At 42.0% G+C, this 20,811-nt stretch overlaps 1 protein-coding gene across 3 annotated transcripts in view; it reads right to left on the reverse strand.

Annotated features, from left to right (window-relative positions):
- Positions 1–20,811, reverse strand: part of LOC132827851 (dynein axonemal heavy chain 9-like) — a 504,454-nt gene that overhangs the window by 138,986 nt on the left and 344,657 nt on the right. For all 3 annotated transcript variants that reach the window (XM_060844602.1, XM_060844601.1, XM_060844600.1), the window contains one exon: positions 18,460–18,664. In XM_060844602.1, the coding sequence (XP_060700585.1) occupies positions 18,460–18,664 (205 nt within the window). The remainder of the gene's footprint in view (positions 1–18,459; positions 18,665–20,811) is intronic.

The raw sequence follows: 20,811 nt of genomic DNA on the forward strand, positions 1-20,811 counted from the left end.
ACAGTACTCCAAGTGTGGTATAACCAAAGCTTTATGCAAATGTTAATCTTAAAGCTGCCTTTGAATTTTATTTCTTTACAAACAAACCCCAGGGCATCGCTTGCACTCTTTACAGCCTTATCAACTGGGTGTTGCTGCCTGTGGAGATTAGTATTCCCAAACTTTTTTTATCAAAATACCTTCAAAATAGGCTGTGACCTAATTTCAGATTAGGTTAGATTAGATTCCCTACAGTGTGGAAACAGGCCTTTCAACCCAACCAGTCCACACTGACCCTCTGAAGAGTAACCCACCCAGATCCATTTCCCTTACACTATGGGCAATTTAGCATGCCCAATTCACCTGACCTGCACATCTTTGGATTGTGGGAGGAAACTGGAGCACCCAAAGGAAACCCACACAGACATGGGAAGAACGTAAAATCAGGCACTGCTCGTCATCCTGGACATTTTCCAACTGTTAGTAGATTTTAATTCTTCTTGGAATGGCGTGCTCCCAATGCTGTGATGAGCACAGCTGAGACTTGAAACAATCTTCCTGAAGTAACATATGATTTAACTACACACACCACACATTAGATCTACCTCAGTATCAGATTCACTCACTGACACATTTCGTCCCTTTTAAGAGACAAGATGCTCACAATGAGCGGCAGCAACACTCAGTGATGGAGGAGTGGAATGGGATGGAAACCATTAATGATCATGGCATTCTTCATCCCACGGCCTCTCAGGCTACAATCACTTCCAATCTGCAATGGAAAAACTTGTAGCTCTTGTTGTCTTTTCAGGTATCACTTGCTGCAAGGTCAGTTGCTGATTAATTTTTACTGGATCTGTGACAGTCACTCAGTGTACTGAAAAGTTGCTTAGAGATGATACAATACACAGCTATGCTAATCATGGGAAAGGCGCACTTGTTGAATAGGCTCTGAGAAGATTGCTTGGTTCCACTCACATGGTCTGTGGTACCATTTTCGAATGGGCTACAACATGAGAGGGAGATAGCACAGAGACAAGCCATAAGAGGGTTTACTTTTGGAGTTAGAAGCATGTCACACAGGGCTCTCCAGCAGAGGTTCTTGATGGAATTTTCGAATGATCAAGAGTGAAACTCATTGTAACATATAGAATACTGAGAGGCCTGGATAGAGTGCATATGGGGAAGATGTTCCAATAGTAGGAAAAACTAGGACCTGAGGGCACACCCTCAGAGTGAAGGGATGATCTTTAGAACAGAGTTGAGGAAGAATCTTTTCAGCTAGAGGGTGGTGAATTTGTGGAACTCACCACCGCAGAAAGCTGTGGAGGCCAAGTCATTGAGTGCAGTTAAGACAGAGATTGATATGTTCTCAATTAGTTATCAGATCAACGATAATTGGGCGAAGGCAGAAGCTTGGGTTGAGAAATGTATCAGCCTGCTGAAACGGCACAGAAGACTCAATAGGTTGAATGGTCAAAGTCTGCTCCTATATCTTATAGTTTTACAATCTTACAGTTCATAATACCATATCCTTTTCAATAACACAGATGCAGACAAGGTCATTTTTCTTACTGCTGAACACATATTCAGTTATATTGCTTTACGTGAGGGTGCTAACTATAGAGCAACAAGATTCAAAATGGCTTGTCCTATATCAAATCAGCATCCAACACTGACTAATGTCACATCATTTCCACTGAACACTTGCTCAAATCCGCATCAATTTAGAGTTTGGAAGAGATTGCAATTGAAGTAAATGGAGCAAGTGTTTCTGATGAAAACAGAACTGACAGCATCCAAACCTCCTGATTTCACAGCCTTTAGATTTACATTGAAATAGTTTGATGGGTATTTGCCTTTCAGATTAAAGTTCAAGCCCAGCTTCATGAAGGAATTTAACTGCTACAGGGTATTGTTATGGACCAGATCAAACCCCATCAAAATATTCAGAAGATAGTCTAGACCTAGGGAAGAATAAAGTATTGCATTCCAGGTGCAATTCGACTGGTCAAACTATCAGATTTATAGTAAACACACTTTATTCATTCACTATAGTTAAAATACAAAAAGAAGAAATTGGAATAACTTAACTCTATTGGAAAACTTAACAGAATAATAGATTTTTAACTACTACTGATTAACCATTCCAATATAGTAACCTCCCATAAGCACATATTCAGCAAAACAGATTGTCTCATGTGCAATTCCAGTTCAAGAGAGAAAAAAAATCAAGAGAAAACTGAGAGAGAGTTGCAGCTTCCAATCCCAACTTCAAGACCTCAGTAACAACTGCTACTGAAAAACTAAACATCTTGGTTTTGTGGGAACTTGACCCCACCCATTCAGGCTGCTTCTATTGTTCCAACTTTAAAAAGCAACCCCAGGGCCTCACTCTAATGGTTCTGAGTAGACTGCTTGGTACATCTTTTTTCAACCTTTCTTCATAAATAAAACCAGGACAGAATGCACCCTTTATAGCTATAGAATTGTCACAGTATCTTTTGGTGGCTAGTGCCCATGAAACCACATCATCTGTTTTGAGAGAACAGGGAGGAATAGGAAGAAAAAGGAAAACTCACAAATATGCTGACGCTCCTCTTTAACGTACCTAAACAAACTGCAGAAAAAATAGCTTCTCCAATTTCTGCTACAACACAACATGTTAGAAATCTGACATGTCAGCTTTGTGAATCTTTGCCTGAAGCTGATCAAGATTCTGAACAAAGTTCAATGGAATATTCTGGAAAAAAAAACTTTCACAAACTCCAGATGCAAGGGATATGAAATACTGACTACAGTTTTCAAATAATTGGTTGAAACGATTTGGAGATTAATTGTCTCACACTGTAAAGACAGACTTATCAAAAAATGCAGTGAAAGAGCAATTTAGATACATTGCAACCATTATAAAATCCTCCAATCATCATATTCAAAGCACAGACTAGTTCATAGGCAGCAACCGGAGTTTAATAGCTCACTTACCTGCGATTTTATTGCTTTGTCCTTAAGAAGTGAATTGCTTTCAATCACTTTAATGGGCATTATACTAAGCCAAGTAGACGGTGTGCATGTTACAACTGATGTTGGTGGGCCTGCATAGGTGGTGTCATGGCTGCCCCGATAGGTAATGCCTGGGGATTGTGGGTGAAGGATCCTGGAGCCCAGGGAGGTGAGAGGGATGGATGGGAACATTCTGAGTTTAGAAGGCAGTTGGCACAGAAGGAAGCAAGGGCAGGAGGCATCAAATATATTAAACGCACCCTGTTTGATGTGCCCTCCTACCCACTCCTTCTCAGCTTTGCCCAGAAAATGGACTGCCCACACAAACTGTATTGTAGCATATCATTCAGAACAAGAAGCTTCTATGTAATTGACTTGGAATTATTTATTTAAATATTGCACATTACGTGGGTTGAGTTCACGGCTAGGTGAGAAGGAGGTGAACTATTGCCATCTGCTAAATATTTCGTGCTCCTATTATCCCTGCCAAAGAAATGCATGTAAAATCTGGCTACATATTCAGCTGCTTTGTAATGTTGGTCATTCCCCTTGTCCACTGGGCCAAACCTCCCCTCCCCCAGCCCTGAGAACTTGCATTCTTGTCTAGTTTCTTCCCCCAGCTCCCCTTCATGCCACCATCTTGCCCATGAGACTGCTCTGTTGTTCACTCAAGGAGGAGATAGTGAGGTATGCAGATGCTAGAGATCAGAGCTGAGAGTGTGTTGCTGGTAAAGCACAGCAGGTCACTCAGGCAGCATCTGAGGAGCAGGAAAATCAACGTTTCAGGTCGGAGCCCTTCATCAGCATTCCTGATGAAGGGCTCCAGCCTAAAACATCGATTTTCCTCCTCAGATGCTGCCTGACCTGTTGTGCTTTTCCAGCAATAGACTCTCGGCTGCTATTCACTCAACTCTATTCCCACCAGGCTGGTGACCATCCAACCTCACTTCCTGGGCCCCCAGGTTCACTCACATTGTTAACAGCTCCCTCTCATCACAATGTGGTCGGTATCACTCTCAGTTGTATCTATTCTGAGAATGATCTGCAATGTAGTTTCCTAATCCTGCACCAATAGCTCGGGAGTCCAATCCCCACCAAAGGACATACCTGACTTTGTATTGCCCCTTGACACGTTAACCTATGGTGGCAGAAAATAGAGTAGGAATAAAGTGTAATTCTTGCAATCTGCAGGCTATGACCAGTGGGAAGCAGGATCAGCTATTTATAACGATTCTAAAGTATTTATAATGTATATCAATGATCTCAATTATAATTCATATCATGGAGATGCCCTAATCTTTTCCAAAGATGAAGGCTTGTCTTATAGATATAGAGCAGTTTAGGCCTCTCCTTTCTGGAGTCTAGAGCAGATCCAATTAACAATGTGCTAAAAGGGATTGACAAAGTAGCCATAGTGAGTGTGTTTCCTTATGTGTGTGAGTGTGTAATCTAGAATGAAAGGTCACAGTTTTAGAATAAGGGGGAACAGGTTTAAAACACAGATGAGGAGAAATTACTTCTCTGAAAGGGTCATGATTCTGTGAAATTCACTACCTCAGAGTGTGGTGGATGCTGAGACATTAAGTACAATTAAGGAGGAGACATACAAATTTTTAATTAGTAATGCACTTAAGCATTATGGAGAGTGGGCGGGAAAGTGGAGTTGAGGCTAAGATGGTGGCTCAGTGGTTAGCACTGCTGCCTCACAGCGCCAGGTACCCGGGTTCAAATCCAGCCTTGGGAAATTGTCTGTGTGGAGTTTGCACATCCACCCAGTGTCTGCATGGGTTTCCTCTGGGTGCTCCAGTTTCCTCCCACAATCCAAAAATGTGCAGGTTAGGTGGATTGACCATGCTAAATTGTCCACAGTGTTCAGGAATATGTAGATTAGGTGCATTAATCAGGGGTAAATGTAGAGTAAAAGGGTAGGGAAATGGGTCTGGATTGGTTACTCTTCAGAGGGTTGATGTGGACCTGTTGGGCCAAAGGGCCTGTTTTCACACTATAGGGATTCTGTGAGATCAGTTATGATCATATTAAATGGCAGAGCAACTCAAGGGGCTGAACTGCCTACTCCTGCTCCTAGTTCTTATATTCTTATCACTTAGATGACGGGGGGGCAAGTACAATGTATCCAATTTTCTGCTGATACAAAATGAAATGAAAACATAAACTGCAAAATGATTTAGAAGGGTTAAATGAGTGAACAGGAAGGTGGTGGATGAAATAGAATGTGGAGAAATGTGCAGTCACTCACTTTGGAAGGGAAAAAAGAAAAGCAGATTTGTTTATAAAAAGGTGAGAGACAGGTAATGGTGAGAGAAATACTTGTAATCAGAGGAATAAACCCCTGTGCTCTGCCATGAGGATATAACATCCATAAGAAAATGGAAGTCTGCTAGAACATTGGTATTAATCAGCAAGAAGTCTTACAGCTAGCCTGCAGGGTTCCACTGTATATACTGGGCGACCCCTGTATCCATGGGTCTGGTTACCGCGGTTTCAGTTACCCGTGGTTTCCAGCAGCCCAAACATATTACAGGGGATGTTCCAGAACCATGGACCAGAGGGCTGCCAGCAAGGTGTGTTTCTCATTTAAATGAATGGGTTTGCTCCTATCTGCGATTTCTGCAGTAAGTCTTGGAACATACCCCCCAGGGTACGGGGGTACTACTATATATCTGTATAAAGATATTTTCGTGATAGGTGATGGTCTCAATGATCTTGTTCAGACACTGGTGTTGCAGACACATAAAGTTGAGAAGTATGCAGACAGAATGAGTTATCCAATTCATGACTATGTTTTAGTGGGATTCTGAAACATGCGTTGGGACTTTGGTTTGCATATTCAATGTACTTATGACCTGTTTCAGGCAAGCATCTTGGATACTTAAGTTGCTTATGGTTTTCAATTTTGCAAGCGTGCATTTGTTGGAGAGGTCACAATCTGAAATTCTTCCATCCTATGCAGCGACGAACCTACCTACAATTCTAGCTATCCTTTTTTAAAAATAGAATCCTCACAGCATGGAAACAGACCATTCGGCCCAACAAGTCCACAACAACCCTCCAAAAAGCATCCCATCCAGACCCATCCCTCTATTCTATCATTGTAACCCTGCATTTCCCATTGTTAATGTACCTGACCTACATATCCCTGAATACTATGGGTAATTTACATGGTCAATCACCTAATTTTCACATCTTTGGACTGTGGGAGGAAACTGGAGCACCCACAAAGTCACAAGGAGAATGTGCAAAGTCCACACAGACAGTTACCCAATGCTGGTATCAAACCCAGGTCCCTGGCGTTGTGAGCTGAAAATGTGTTGCTGGTTAAAGCACAGCAGGTTAGGCAGCATCCAAGGAACAGGAAATTCGACGTTTCGGGCCAGAGCCCTTCATCAGGAATGAGTTGTGAGACAGCAGTGCTAACCACTGAGCCAACGTGTTGCCCTGTTACTTTTACAAATGTATTTTTTCCAATGGTTGCTTTGTGGGGAGGGACTAATTCTGTCAGGAACTGTATTGAGTTTTTCCAAATATTTAATCAACTTTATATTCAATAAGTTTTGGTAAATGTGAAAACTTATTCCCTAACTCACTTCCATCCTTTAATTTTCATTGTAGTTGTGCGCATCAGGTAATTCAAATGTACAGTAGACTTTGGAAAAAAGGAGCTCAGCTGAATAGCTTTAGATAGCAAGATAAAGATCTACCTCATTTGGGAGTCAAGAGACCCTTACAACAGAAGCAAATGTGCTTTACATTGAGCTGCATTATATCAAACTTCCACTTGCCAATCTTCAAGTTTCCTTGGCTAACCTAAAAGCCTTGAATGCTGGTTCAAGAAAGAAATAGTTAAAACTGTGTGAAATGCTTGAAACTAGCTACCAAAGTCATCTGACCTGAAAGCAGCCAAGCTCAAAGGGATTTTATGAAAGAATGTCTAAATAATACGCCTGAAACTCTGAACCACATTCTGAAAGGCTAGCAAGAATAATTACCTGGACATTGAAATTCATCATCTGGAATGAACAACTCATGATGAGACCTTCACGTGTCACTGGGATGAGATATTTTGATTACAGGTATTGTCAGAACATTGGAAGATTAGAACAGAAGTAGGCTATTCAGCCCATCGAGACTGGCCCACCATTTTAGATTATGGGTGATCATGTCCTCAATGCTACTTTGCCATATTATCCCTCAATGCCATTAGTCTCTAGGAACCTATCAACATCTATATTGAACCTGCCCACTGGGAGAAAGAATTCCAAAAATCAACCATCCTCTAAATGAAGCACCTTCTTCTTACCTGAGTTTTAAATGGTCTCCTTATTATCCCAAGTTCCGCCCCCTGCTTTTCGAGTCACCAGCTGGCGGAAACATCCTATCTATAGCCAACCTGTCATGCCTTTGAAGAATTGTATAAGTTTCAGAGATTTCACTTGTCATTTTTCAAATCGCCCTTCAATCTCTCTTCATAAGATAATCGTACATGTCAGACCTTCATCTGGTGAACTCCTATTGCGCTTCCTTAACGGAAAGTGTACCCTTCCTTATTAAGGAGGCCAAAACACAATACTCCAGGGAAGGTTGCCCCAAGGGTCTATCCAGTGGCAGCAAGATGGTCCAGTACTCAAGTGTTCTTGAAATGAATGCCACCTTATCATTAACTTTCTTAATTGCTTGCTGCATCTGCACATTAGCTTCTAATAGCTGATGGAGAAGGGCACACAGAGCCATTTGGACACTTAAACTTCTCAAATGTTTTGAAAATATTCTGCCTTTCTGGTTTTTGGATCAAAGTGAATAACATCACATTCATTTATATTACAGTCCATCTGCTCTCCTCAAGCCTGTCCAAATCCTCTTTTGAAGACTCCTTTCACCTTATTGACAATGCTCACTCAGTTTGAGGTATTCAGCAGATATAGAAATATTACAACTGAATTACAATCCAAATCATTTATATGAATCGCTAACAGCGATGGATATGGCACTGATTCCTGGGGCACCCCACAAGTAACAGCTTCCTATCCCGAGAATAATCTGTTTATTTTTACTCTCTGTTTTCTGTTTGTTGACCAATTCTCAATCCATGGGAGTATATTGCCCCCAAATCCTTACACTCTAACCATATACGTTATTCCCATCTGTTTGATCTTGTCCAAAAGATCTAAATACACTACAACCATTGGTTCTCCTTTATTACAAATAATATCCTTCAAAACCCCAATAGGGTGGGGTTGGTTAGCTCAGTTGGCTGGAGGCTTGTGATGCAGAATAATGTCAACTAAACAGGTTCGATTCCTGTACAGGCTGATGCCATCATGAAGATCCTGTCATCTCAGCCTCATGCCTTAGATTCAACTCATCACGCGTCCTTTCTCTATAATGACTGAGCAGACAATGGCACCTCAATTTTTCACCAATGTTTGTCAAACATGATTTCTCATTCTTAAATCTACATTGACTCTGTCCAATTTGTTTCAAAATATACAGTGAGCACATCCTTTATAATAGACTAAAACATGTTTTCTGCAACTGACACCAGTTGACAGGCCTGTGGTTCTCCACTCTCTCAATTCCTCCCTTCCTAAATGATGGGATGACATTTGTCATCTTCCAGTCAGAAGGAACCTTTTCTAGAATCTATCAAAATCTGAAAGAAAGTCATTAATGCATCCACTAAATCTAATACTACTTCCTTCAAACATTGTGGGTGGCACGGTGGCACTGTGGTTAGCACTGCTGCCTCACAGCGCCTGAGACCTGGGTTCATTTCCCGACTCAGGCGACTGACTGTGTGGAGTTTGCACGTTGTCCCTGTGTCTGCGTGGGTTTCCTCCGGGTGCTCCGGTTTCCTCCCACAGTCCAAAGTTGTGCGGGTTAGGTGAATTGGCCATGCTAAATTGCCCGTAGTGTTAGGTAAGGGGTAAATGTAGGGGTATGGGGGGGTTGCGCTTCGGCGGGTCGGTGTGGACTTGTTGGGCCGAAGGGCCTGTTTCCACACTGTAAGTAATCAATCTAGTCTAATCTAATCTAATTCCTTCGGCATTCTGGGATGAATCTCAAATGATCCAAGAGATTTATCAACCCTCAATCTAGTTACTTTCCCAATCACTTTATCTTAACAATACTAGTTTATTATAATTTTCCAGTTACACAAATCTCTTTGACACCTACTATTTCTGGAAGATTTTCTGTATTCTCTTCAGTTAAGATAGATTGAAATTAAAGCCTGCACCACCATTCTGTTCTCCTATCTTCACCTGTAATGCATATTTATCCTTGTTAATATTTTTCCTTTCACCTTTTGAATGAAGCTTTTGCAGTCCACCCTTTATTTCTAGCTAGCTTATAATTCTAATCTCTTTTCCTTTTCCTCATTAGTTTCTTGATGCATCTTTGCTGGGTTGGTTGAGCACTCTGGGTCTGTACTTGATGGAGTTTAGAAGGATGAGGAGGGCTCTTACAGAATATTGAGAGGACTAAATACAGTTGACATGGGAGAAAATGTTTCCATGAGTAGGAGACACTAGGACCTGAGATTACAGCCTCAGAGTGAAACGACAAGCCTTTAGAACTGAGTTGAGGGAATTTCTTCAGCCTGGGGATAGTGAATAGACAGTAGACAATAGATGCAGGAGTAGACCATTCTGCCCTTCAAGCCTGCACCACCATTCAATATGATCATGGCTGATCATCCTTAATCAATATCCTGTTCCTGCCTTATCTCCATAACCTTTGATTCCACTATCCTTGAGAGCTCCATCCAACTCTTTCTTAAATGAATCAAGAGACTGGGCCTCCACCTGCCCTCTGGGGCAGAGCATTCCATACAGCCACCACTCTCTGGGTGAAGAAGTTTCTCCTCATCTCTGTCCTAAATGGTCTACTCCGTATTTTTAAGCTGTGTCCTCTGGTTTGGCACTCAGCAGAAACATGTTGCCTGCCTCCAGAGTGTCCAATCCTTTAATAATCTTATATGTCTCAATCAGATTCCCTCTCAGTCTTCTAAACTCAAGAGTATACAAGCCCAGTCGCTCCAGTCTTTCAGCGTAATGTAGTCCCGCCATTCCAAGAATTGACCTCGTGAACCTACGCTGCACTCCCTCAATAGCCAGAATGTCTTTCCTCAAATTTGGAGACCAGAACTGCACACAGTACTCCAGGTGTGGTCTCACCAGGGCCCTGTACAGCTGCAGAAGAACCTCTTTGCTTCTATACTCAATCCCTCTTGTTATGAAGGCCAGCATGCTATTAGCCTTCTTCACTACCTGCTGTACCTCCATGCTTACCTTCATTGACTGGTGTACAAGAACACCCAGATCTCTTTGTACTGTCCCTTTACCTAAATTGATTCCATTGAGGTAGTAATCTGCCTTCCTGTTCTTGCCACCCAAAGTGGATAACCATACATTTATCCACATTAAACTGCATCTGCCATGCATTTGACCACTCACCTAACCTGTCCAGGTCACCCTGTAATCTCCTAACATCCTCCTCACATTTCACCCTGCCACCCAGCTTAGTATCAGCAGCAAATTTGCCAATGATATTACTAATACCATCTTCTATATCATTAACATATATTGTAAAAAGCTACAGTCCTAGCACTGATCCCTGTGGTACCCCACTGGTCACTGCCTGCCACTCCGAAATGGAGCTGTTTATCACTACTCTTTGTTTCCTATCAGCCAACCAACTTTTAATCCAAGTTAGTACTTTGCCCCCAATACAATGCGCCCTAAATTTGCTCACTAACCTCCTATGTAGGACTTTATCAAAAGCTTTCTGAAAGTCCAGGTACACTACTTCTACGGGATCTCCCTCATCCATCTTCAGAGTTACATCCTCAAAAAATTCCAGAAGATTAGTCAAGCATGATTTCCTCTTCATAAATCCATGCTGACTCTGATCTATCCTGTTACTACTATCCAGATGTGTCATAATTTCATCCTTTATAATAGACTCCAGCATTTTTCCCACCACTGAGGTCAGACTAACTGGTCTATAATTTCCTACTTTCTCTCTCCCACCTTTCTTAAAAAGTGGTACAACATTATCCACCCTCCAATCTGCAGGAACTGATCCCGAATCTATCGAACTCTGAAAAATAACCACCAACGCATCCACGATTTCTCAAGCCACTTCCTTCAGTACCCTGGGATGTAGACCATCAGACCTCAGGGACTTATCAAACTTCAGACCTAACAGTCTCTCCATCACCAATTCCTGGCAAATATAAATTCCCTAAAGTTCAGGTCCTTCAGCCACTGTTACTTCAGGGAGATTGCTTGTGTCTTCCCCAAGAAGACAGATCTGAAGTACCAATTCAATTCTTCTGCCATTTCTTTGTTCCCCATAATATATTCCCCTGTTTCTGTCTTCAAGGGCCCAATTTTAGTCTTAATCTGTGGAATACATTTCCACAAGAAGCTGTGGAGGCCAAGTTTATATAAGATGGAATTAGATTGATTCTTGATTAGTAAAGGAGTCAAAAGTTATGGGGAGAGGCAGGAGTTGGTTGAGAAAGGGGGTTGAGAAACATATCGGGGCGGCACGGTGGCACAGTGGTTAGCACTGCTGCCTCACAGCGCCAGGGTTCAATTCCCGCCTCAGGCGACTGACTGTGTGGAGTTTGCACGTTCTCCCCGTGTCTGCGTGGGTTTCCTCCGGGTGCTCCGGTTTCCTCCCACAGTCCAAAGATGTGCGGGTCAGGTGAATTGGCCATGCTAAATTGCCCGTAGTGTTAGATAAGGGGTATATGTAGGGGTATGGGTGGGTTGCGCTTCGGCGGGTCGGTGTGGACTTGTTGGGCCGAAGGGCCTGTTTCCACACTGTAAGTAATCTAATCTAATATCAGTATTGATCAAATAGCGCAGAAGACTTGATGGACCAAATGGCCATTTCTGCTCCTATATTTTATCATCTTATGGATCCTAAATTGCTCCCAATCCTTGAGTTTACAACTTTATCAGGCTAAACTATTGTACTACGATCATTCCTTTTATGTAATGCAGTTGTTAATTTCTTTTGTTAACCATGGTTAACTCCTCTTTCCCTTTGGGCATTCTTGTTTTGTAGGAATGTATACCTGATGTTGACCTCATAGTTCTATTTAAAGATGAGTGATTGCCTGTCTACTGTCAAAGCTTTCAGTACATTTTTCCTAATTCAGTCTAGACTACATGCCTTTCATATTGTCTGTTTCCTTAGATCAAATTAAAGATCTTACTTTAAGAATGAATGACATAACATTCAAACTTCACACAAAATTCTGAAGTATTATGGTTACAATTTCCAAAGATGCTTTTAGATCAAAGTTTTAATTAGCCCTTTCTCATTTAACAACACCAAATCTAAAATAGCCCATTCCTTGGTGGGCCTTCAACAAGAAACCCATCTCATACACAATCCAAGAAGTCCACAGTTATCCTCCACAGAATCAGTGCTGACTTGGTTAATCCGGTCTGTAAATTTTATCCGACCCGCATTCACCTGGCATTTCTTGCTGTTGAAGCCAAATTCTTCACAATGAGCTGTTGCCACCAGAACATGTAAGCTTCAGTCATGGTCCTGTTTGGTTTTACTGACCAGTGAAATTCATAAGCAGTACACACATACTCAGGAATATGATTTTCTCTATATGCTGCTGAGACAGATCTTTACAGATAGTCTGAAAGGTGGTCTCTGAAAGCTATATCTTCTAAATGAAGTTCTAAAAGTAGTGATTTCTTGAGATTCCTTTGGCAAGTGAACCAACCAATATCCATGCTTGGCATCTAACTTGGAAAATAATTTAGCTTTTTAGAATTTAGGATTTAAATCTTCTAATGTTGGCATATTCTGTGGGGATTTCTTTAGAGAGAGGTTTCAAGGTCTTGGATCCAAACATTCTTTGATTGTCCCCTCTTTTTTTTTTAACCTGCATGTAATAGAACTCCATCAGTCAATGCCATTATTTTCCATATCATCCAGCTCACTCTCAAGTGTTTTTTTTACATGTGAATGCTGCACTTTCTCAGAGAATCAATTGACAGAATTACATCACCTCTGGGTTTCAAATAGCATCATGTCAGAAGTCTCTTATGGCTTCAAAACTTCTCTGGGTAAAATTGTTGAACAATTGTTGGGGTGGCACAGTGGCTCAGCAGTTAGCACTGCTGCCTCACAGCTCCAGGCTCCCAGGTTCGATTCCAGCCTTGGGTAACTGCCTATGTGGAGTTTGCACATTCTCCCTGTGTCTGCGTGGTTTCTTCTGGGTGCTCCGGTTTTCTCCCACAGTCCTAAGGTGTGCAGGTTAGGTGAATTGGCCATGCTCAATTGCTCGTAGTGTAAGGTGCATTAGTCAGAGGAGAAATGGGTCTAGATGGACTGGTTGGGCTGAAGGGTCTGTTTCCACACTGTAGGGAATCTAATCTGAATCCTAGACTAACTCAATGACAGTATTCTTGGTTTTTTCTGCTGCAGTTGGTATCTTTATGATCTTTCAAATGTTCACAATGTTTAGACTTGTGCACACCACCAATCCTGTTATTGCTGGTTGAGTCATTTCTACAAGGTAAGCTACTCAAGGTTTACATGGACTGGAGGCCTGTGTCTAGTGTTGTGTCACAGGGGTCAGTGGTGGGATCTTTATCATTTGTTATTTACCAAAATGATCTGGATGTGAATGTACAAGGCATGATACAAAATTAAGAGGTATTGTTGATCGCGAGGAATGTTATAAAAAATTACAGAGGGATCTTGATGAGATGGAGAAGTAGGCTGAGGACTAGCAAATTTAATTTACTACAGATAAGCATGAGGTGTTGCACTTTGGAAAATCAAACCAATGTAGGACTTATGCAGTAAATGGTAAGGTCCTGAGGAGTAGTGTGCAACACAGGGACCAAGGAGTACAAGTATATAGTTTGTTGAAAGCAGTATCACTGGTAGACAGGGTGGTGAAGAAGTCATTTAGCATGCTGGCCTTCATCGGCCAAGGCATTGAGTATAGTGTTACAGTTGTATAGGTCATTAGTGAGGCTGCACTTGGAGTATAGTGCACAGTTTTGATCACCCTGTTATAGGAAAGGCATAGTTCAACTAGAAAGAGATTAAAGAAGATTTATGAAGACGTTCACAGGACAAGTAGGCCTAGTTATAGGGAGAGATTGGCCAGGGTAGGACTTCATTCCTTGAAATGTAGGAAAATGAGGAGTGACCTTATTGGGGTGTACAAAATCATGAGGGGCATAGATAGAATGGATGCATATAGTCTTTTTACAGGGATGCGGAATTGAAAATTAGAGGACATAGGTTTAAGGTGAGAAGGGAAAGTTTTAGGAAGAATCTGAGGGGCAACTTCTTAACACAAAAAGTGGTGCAGTTATGGAATGGGCTGCCAGAGAAAGTGGTTGAGGCAGGTACAACAGCAACATTTAAAAAACAATGTTCTGGTTCTGGTCGCCCTATTATAAGAAAGTTGTGGATGCTTTGGAGAGGGTTCAGAGGAGGTTTACCAGGATGCTGCATGGACTGGAGGGTTTATCTTATGAGGAGAGGTTGACTGAGCTCGGACCTTTTTCATTGGAGAAAAGGAGAAGAGGGGACCTAATTGAGGTATACAAGATAATGAGAGGCATAGATAGAGTCGATAGCCAGAGACTATTTCCCAGGGCAGAAATGACCAACACGAGGGGTCATAGTTTTAAGCTGGTTGGAGGAAAGTATAGAGGGGATGTCAGAGGCGGGTTCTTTACACAGAGAGTTGTGAGAGCATAGAATGCGTTGCCAGCAGCAGTCGTGGAGATAGGGTCATTGGGGACATTTAAGAGACTCCTGGACATGCATATGGTCACAGAAATTTGAGGGTGCATACATGAGGATCAGTGGTCGGCACAACATTGTGGGCTGAAGGGCCTGTTCTGTGCTGTACTGTTCTATGTTCTATTTGGATAGACAGGTGGATGGGAAGGGTTTAGAGGGATATGGACCGAATGGAGACAATTGGAACCAGCTGAGTGGGCACCATGGTCAGCATGGAGCAGTTTGGGCCAAAGGGTCTCTTTCCATGCTGTATTACCCTATGATTCTACACATAACATTGCTCTGGCTGCATTTCAGTGTCAATGTAGTAATGCAAGGAATGGGTTTCCCATTAAATGTAGCTAATTTTGCTGTTATAGTTTGTATCAATGACTTTCAATCATCCAGCTACGTATCCTTTAGGATTCTGACTGGTAGGATGTTTGCACTAACTCCTGCATCAACTTTTGACTTGAATGCCCATTTTCGTTCAGCAGATTATGTTAATAATGGTGAAAATTTCAACTTCATCCACCCAGTGTGTCACATGCACAATGGAGAAAACTACATTCTTGTCACATTCTGGATGAAGGCTCTTCCACTCGAAATCTTCACTCTGGTCAGTTTTGCTGTTAACCTCGTGTGTTAACTTGCTTTTATGCAGGTCTCTGGCATTCTCCAGGTCGTTGTTGCCAATAGGATGCGCATGCATTTTGTTTGACTGTGCCCTATTTTAGCATCTGGCTGCACCTTTGGAACCAGATTTCTTGCACAGGCCAGCCCAGAATCCTTTTGCAAGACCCGCAAAGATCTTGGAGCGAAGGATTGCTTCACAGCGGGTGCATCACATTGCATTTCCCACACAGCTTGCTTATTCTCTGCATCCTGGGTGCTGAGACTGTTCTGGCATTTGCTTGTGGATGCTTTGTCTGATCGTAATGGCTTTACATTTTCTGCGATCTTTAAACAGCATGTGAACATTGTCCCTTTTTTTTCTGTACGAGGTCTTTTTGGAAATGTTTGAGAGTATAACAAACTTCATTGTCCGCTCAGTCACTGAAAAATCACAGTCCTTACGTTTGTTAAGAGACTGACTGAGAAACTGGCCATTTCATTCTTGTGGCTGTATTCTGTAAGACATCAATCCTAAATGGTGAACTCCAAAGTTTATTTTGACATTAACTTGATTATCCAGCTTTCTCGAAGCTTATCAGCATCACATGAAGTGTTGATTCTGTGCGATCCCTCATTTCCAATGGCTGTCTTTATTCTCACTGCTTGCTTATCTGGTCTTTAGTCTCAAGTTTTTACAGCCCAATTTGGAACTAACTGTCTGAACAGGCTCAGAAATTGAGTCATAGATGCTTACAGCATGGAAACAGGCCCATCAGCCCAACTTGGTCATGCCACCCAGTTTTCACAATTTATCTAGCCCCATTTGCCTGCATTTGGTCCTTATCCCTCCACACTTCTCCCATCACACATCCATGTACCTGTCCAAATCTTTCTTAAATGATGAAACAGTACCCACCTCCACCAATATCTCTGGCAGCCCATTCCAGTCACTCTGTGAAAAAAACTGGCCCTCTGGACCCTTTTGTATCTCTCCCCCCTTGCCTTAAACTAATGGTTTCTAGTTTTATACTCCTCTACCATGTATAAAAGCAGTTAAACTCTGTTTGTAATAGTTCAGTACAGTTTGGGTTTAAACTGTTGTTGCTTTTCTGGAATCTCTTCATCATTATGTGGCCCCAACATCAATGACACTGCTTCCTATGTAGATGCTCAGGAATGAACCCTTTACTGTATTTAGGAGACACATTTTGTTTCATAAATTTCCCACGAAGCACTTCAGACGTTTCACTCCGGTAAATGCTCAATACAACTAAAGTTTGTAGTTGTTGCTCTAAAAAGGACGGGCATCATATACAATCAATGGCTACTTGGGCAAGACAAGTGGATGGATAGTTGCAGGCTTCCTCTGGAACAGGGTCCCTAAAAGAGCCAGGTTTCTCCAAGGAATTCAAAACATTGAGAAAATAGGAACATGGGAGGAGAAAGGGAACACAATTCACTATGTTTCCTCTATAACGTGGTTTATTTCCTGAGTTAAGTTCAACCTAAACTACTCAAAGAAAGGTCCATTGATCCATTTGGCTTTAAGTTCGGAGTTTCTACAGCAGACAGCAGCACTGAGCTATTTATTTTGGGTTTGACCTTTGGTCCATGCCAATCACAGATTTCACGCTTGTATGGATATTTCCCAGTTTACATGTGAGGTTCCATCAGAAAGCCAGGGGTTGAGTGCACCATCGGCATTCTGTTGACTCTAATCTCTAACACACAATGTAATGTAAACTGTACCTAATCTATATCGGGTGAACTAGAATAATTTAAAAAAATAAATTGTTGCATAGAACTTACAAACTGTAAACTGGGCATTTGTAAAACTTATTAGGTTGAAATATTGACATACGATGAGAAAGTGAGGACTGCAGATGCTGGAGTTCAAAGCTGAAAATGTGCTGCTGGAAAAGCGCAGCAGGTCAGGCAGCATCCAAAGAGCAGGAGAATCGACATTTCGGGCATGAGCCCTTCTTCAGGAATGAGGAAACTGTGTCCAGCAGGACCTTTTATCTTAGCCTGCTGGACACAGTTTCCTCATTCCTGAAGAAGGGCTCATGCCCGAAACGTCGATTCTCCTGCTCCTTGGATGCTGCCTGACCATGTTGACATACTATGCCAACTAATCAGATTTGATGATGTTAATGACAAATAATATAACAATTAAGAAGTATTTTATCATTTAACTTCCACGAAGCAAGGTTACATTCCTGAAACTTTAGTAGCTTCATGGGAAAATTTGCAACCTAAATTGCTTGTCATCTGCATTCAAAAGCTACCTTTAAGAAACTTGGAGGTAGGGAAGATTACTTGATGATCCAGTGCTCATTAGGGAAAAAAAAATTTAAACTGCTTTAAATTAAATATTTACCTTTAATATTAAGCAGGTGGATTCCCATTGATTGATAAACCTGAGATTTTCCCCTTTGTTTTAGCCCTGTCTTTCTGTCTGGACTTTATTTTACTCCTCACAAGTGATTGCATGGTTACAGATTGGCAGCGTTTTGGAGTGGAGAGTGATAGTGTCAGTGAGTGGAGAAAATGATAAGAAGTGTATCATCGTGCTGTTTGGCTTTCAGGAGTGAGTGGCAGTTTTGACAGACCGACCAATCTTCTCTTAGCTGCCATTTTCAAATGACGCAGTCATCAGAACAGTCAAAACTACGTTTGAGCCTGGCTATCAGGGATAGAATTATAGCATTTTCATCTGATTCAGACTAGCAGCAGTGTGGTAGTTCTGTTATTATACTCAGCAACTATTCGGCTCGTTTTTGACATTTGTCATTGTAAAATACCATCAACATTGTCATCATCACAGACTCCACACTTGAAAAGGAAAAGGTTGTACTGCTATGGAAAAAACAGCAGCAGCAAAATAGAACAATTGGATAACTTTGTAAATGAGATAGTGAGGTACAACAGTCGAAAGAGTCTCTTTTGCAAAATTCCATGTCTGCTAAATCAACTTCCCAACTGATGTACCTGTCCAACAATGCAATTAGGTTTGTGCTATGAAGTGGCTAGATAACAAGTGAATTTAGATTAGTATACCTTCAATTCTTCCAAGTCTGGCCTTTCCATACTGACAACTGCAGCCAGAAGCTGGTCTTCCAAGCCATCTCTTGTAACAGTGAAGTTAATGAGCGTACACTGGGCCTGCATCTCAGGCTGGTAATGAGGGTTTGCCAACTTTGTGTGAAGAATGAGCCGGAAACTCGAATTGTACTCACATTCCTTGTCTCCAATTTTAATGCATCTGTAGGTGAGTGGAGATTTCCCTTTAGTCTTACAAATGTCAGCACAATTGCATTTCATATCACTGAAATAATGCATAAGGTAAACAATGCTATTTGACATAAGTGACAGCATTTTCAATTCAAGATCAGGTCTATGACTTTCCAAACCCTCAGAGTCCCAGCTTCACATTATGCCAGCATCCAAGAAGCAACATGATGGGAATTTGGTAAGGGTCCAAATGACACTTAACAGCTTGCTCTTCTGAAAATTACCAAGGTTCGTTAGACAATGCTGTCCAAATCCACAATCACTACTACCTTGAAGGACAAGGGCAGCAGATACACAAGCAACACCAGAAGCTGCGAGTTCCAAGCCCAGCCACTCAGCATATTGATTTGGAAATATATCTTCTTTTCTTCACAAACTTTCTCCCCAACAACCTGGCATGGCAACCAACAGCAAATGGTCCAAGGTGCATTTCACAGAAGGTGGTTCACGTGGGTTGCCAGATGAGGTGGTGAAGACTGGCATAATTACAACATCTAAAAGACATTTGGACAGGTACATGAATAGGAAAGGGCTAGAGGGATATGAGCCAAATGCAGGCAAATGGGAAAGCTGAGTTGGACCAAACAGCCAGTTTCGTGCTGTATGACTCTACAATGCAGCGGCATGTTCAGAGGTAGGAACACCCTGGAATGTTTCCAACAGACATGGAAACCAATACCTTTTCGAAAGGCAAGTGGCACCTAATGTTTGGGTTTGCCATTCACTGTGGAGTTTGGTGCAGTGCTTAGTAAGCAATGAACACTGTAAACCACAGATATGATAACTCTTATCAAAGTATTAACACAACCCTGCAGCATATACTCTACAGCACACTCTACAAAGGATTTCAATATTAATAAGAAATGAGTTATAATAAGGAACATCCTAGTTAGTGCATATTGTGTGAATCACCTGACCACACAAGGCAATAGAGTAACTTTTTCAACATGCTAATAGACTGCTCATTGCAGGTTCATGTTAGTAGATAGCTCTAATAGAGCAGGTCTCTGTAGCACTCCCTGGAGGCTGCATGAGTGCCAGGAGTCACTTTTTTAGATGATGACCTTTAATGCATCCCACTCACCCTCCCACTACCACCAGCGCCTTCCTCCTTCCCCACAAACCCACCACCCCACACTCCTAAACAGCTAAGATGGAGTTTGGATATTGGTGAAAGAGGAAGAGCACTGGTGACTCTTGAAAGATAAAGGAAGTGTGACAGCCACACAGCAACCATGTGCACCTCTGAGTCACAGAGCAGCTGCACATTTCAATGAGTGCATGCCTTTATCATTCAGGACTGAAACCAAACGTTGCTGAAAAAAGCCCAGCAGTTTCTCATTTGCAGTATCCACAGTTCTTTAAGTTTTTTTTTACTGTTCAGGAATCTGACTGAAACAAAGGCAGAAATTACTCCAAAAACTCAGCAGGTCTGGTAGCATCTGTGAAGAGAAATCAGAGCTAGGGTTCTAGTTGCAGCGATCCTTCCTCCAAACTGACTATAGTGAGCCCATCTTTATGCTGCAGATGGGATGGGGAAAGAGTAAAGGAGTGAACAATAGATGGAGATGGAGGCCAGAGAGAGAGAGAGAACACAACAGTTGGGCAGACAAAGGAATGGGTATAGGTCAGCATGGGAAATCAATCGCTGCTAATGGGGACCATTAGTGGCTGACAATGGGTGGCTTGTGGTAGCAGCCCATGTGACAGCAGGGTCAGGAGTGCCGAGGTTGGGGTAATGAGATGGGAGAAGGTTCCCAGGCCCCAGAAATTGTGGAACTCTACATTGAGAGCTGAAGGCTGCTGTGCTCCTAAGCTCCTCTGCAGCAAAGCCAAGGCAGAGCAGGGAACACTGAAGTGTTACTGAAGTGGCAGGCTACTGGAAGCTCAGGCTCATTTTTGCAGACAGAACATAGGTTTATACTAAGCAATCACCCAGTCTGTTTCATCTCCCCAGCGTTGAGAAGTTGTGGGTAGTGAATTCTGTGGACGAGATTGAGTGAAGTGCAGGTGAAGCACATCTTCACCTGGAAGGTGAGTCTCAGGTTTGGATAGTGAGGAGGGAGGAAGTAAATAGATAGATCTTACACTTTCTGCAATTGCAGGGGAAGGTGTCGT

Source organism: Hemiscyllium ocellatum, chromosome 25, assembly GCF_020745735.1.
Source record: "Hemiscyllium ocellatum isolate sHemOce1 chromosome 25, sHemOce1.pat.X.cur, whole genome shotgun sequence".
Classification (NCBI taxonomy): domain Eukaryota; kingdom Metazoa; phylum Chordata; class Chondrichthyes; order Orectolobiformes; family Hemiscylliidae; genus Hemiscyllium; species Hemiscyllium ocellatum.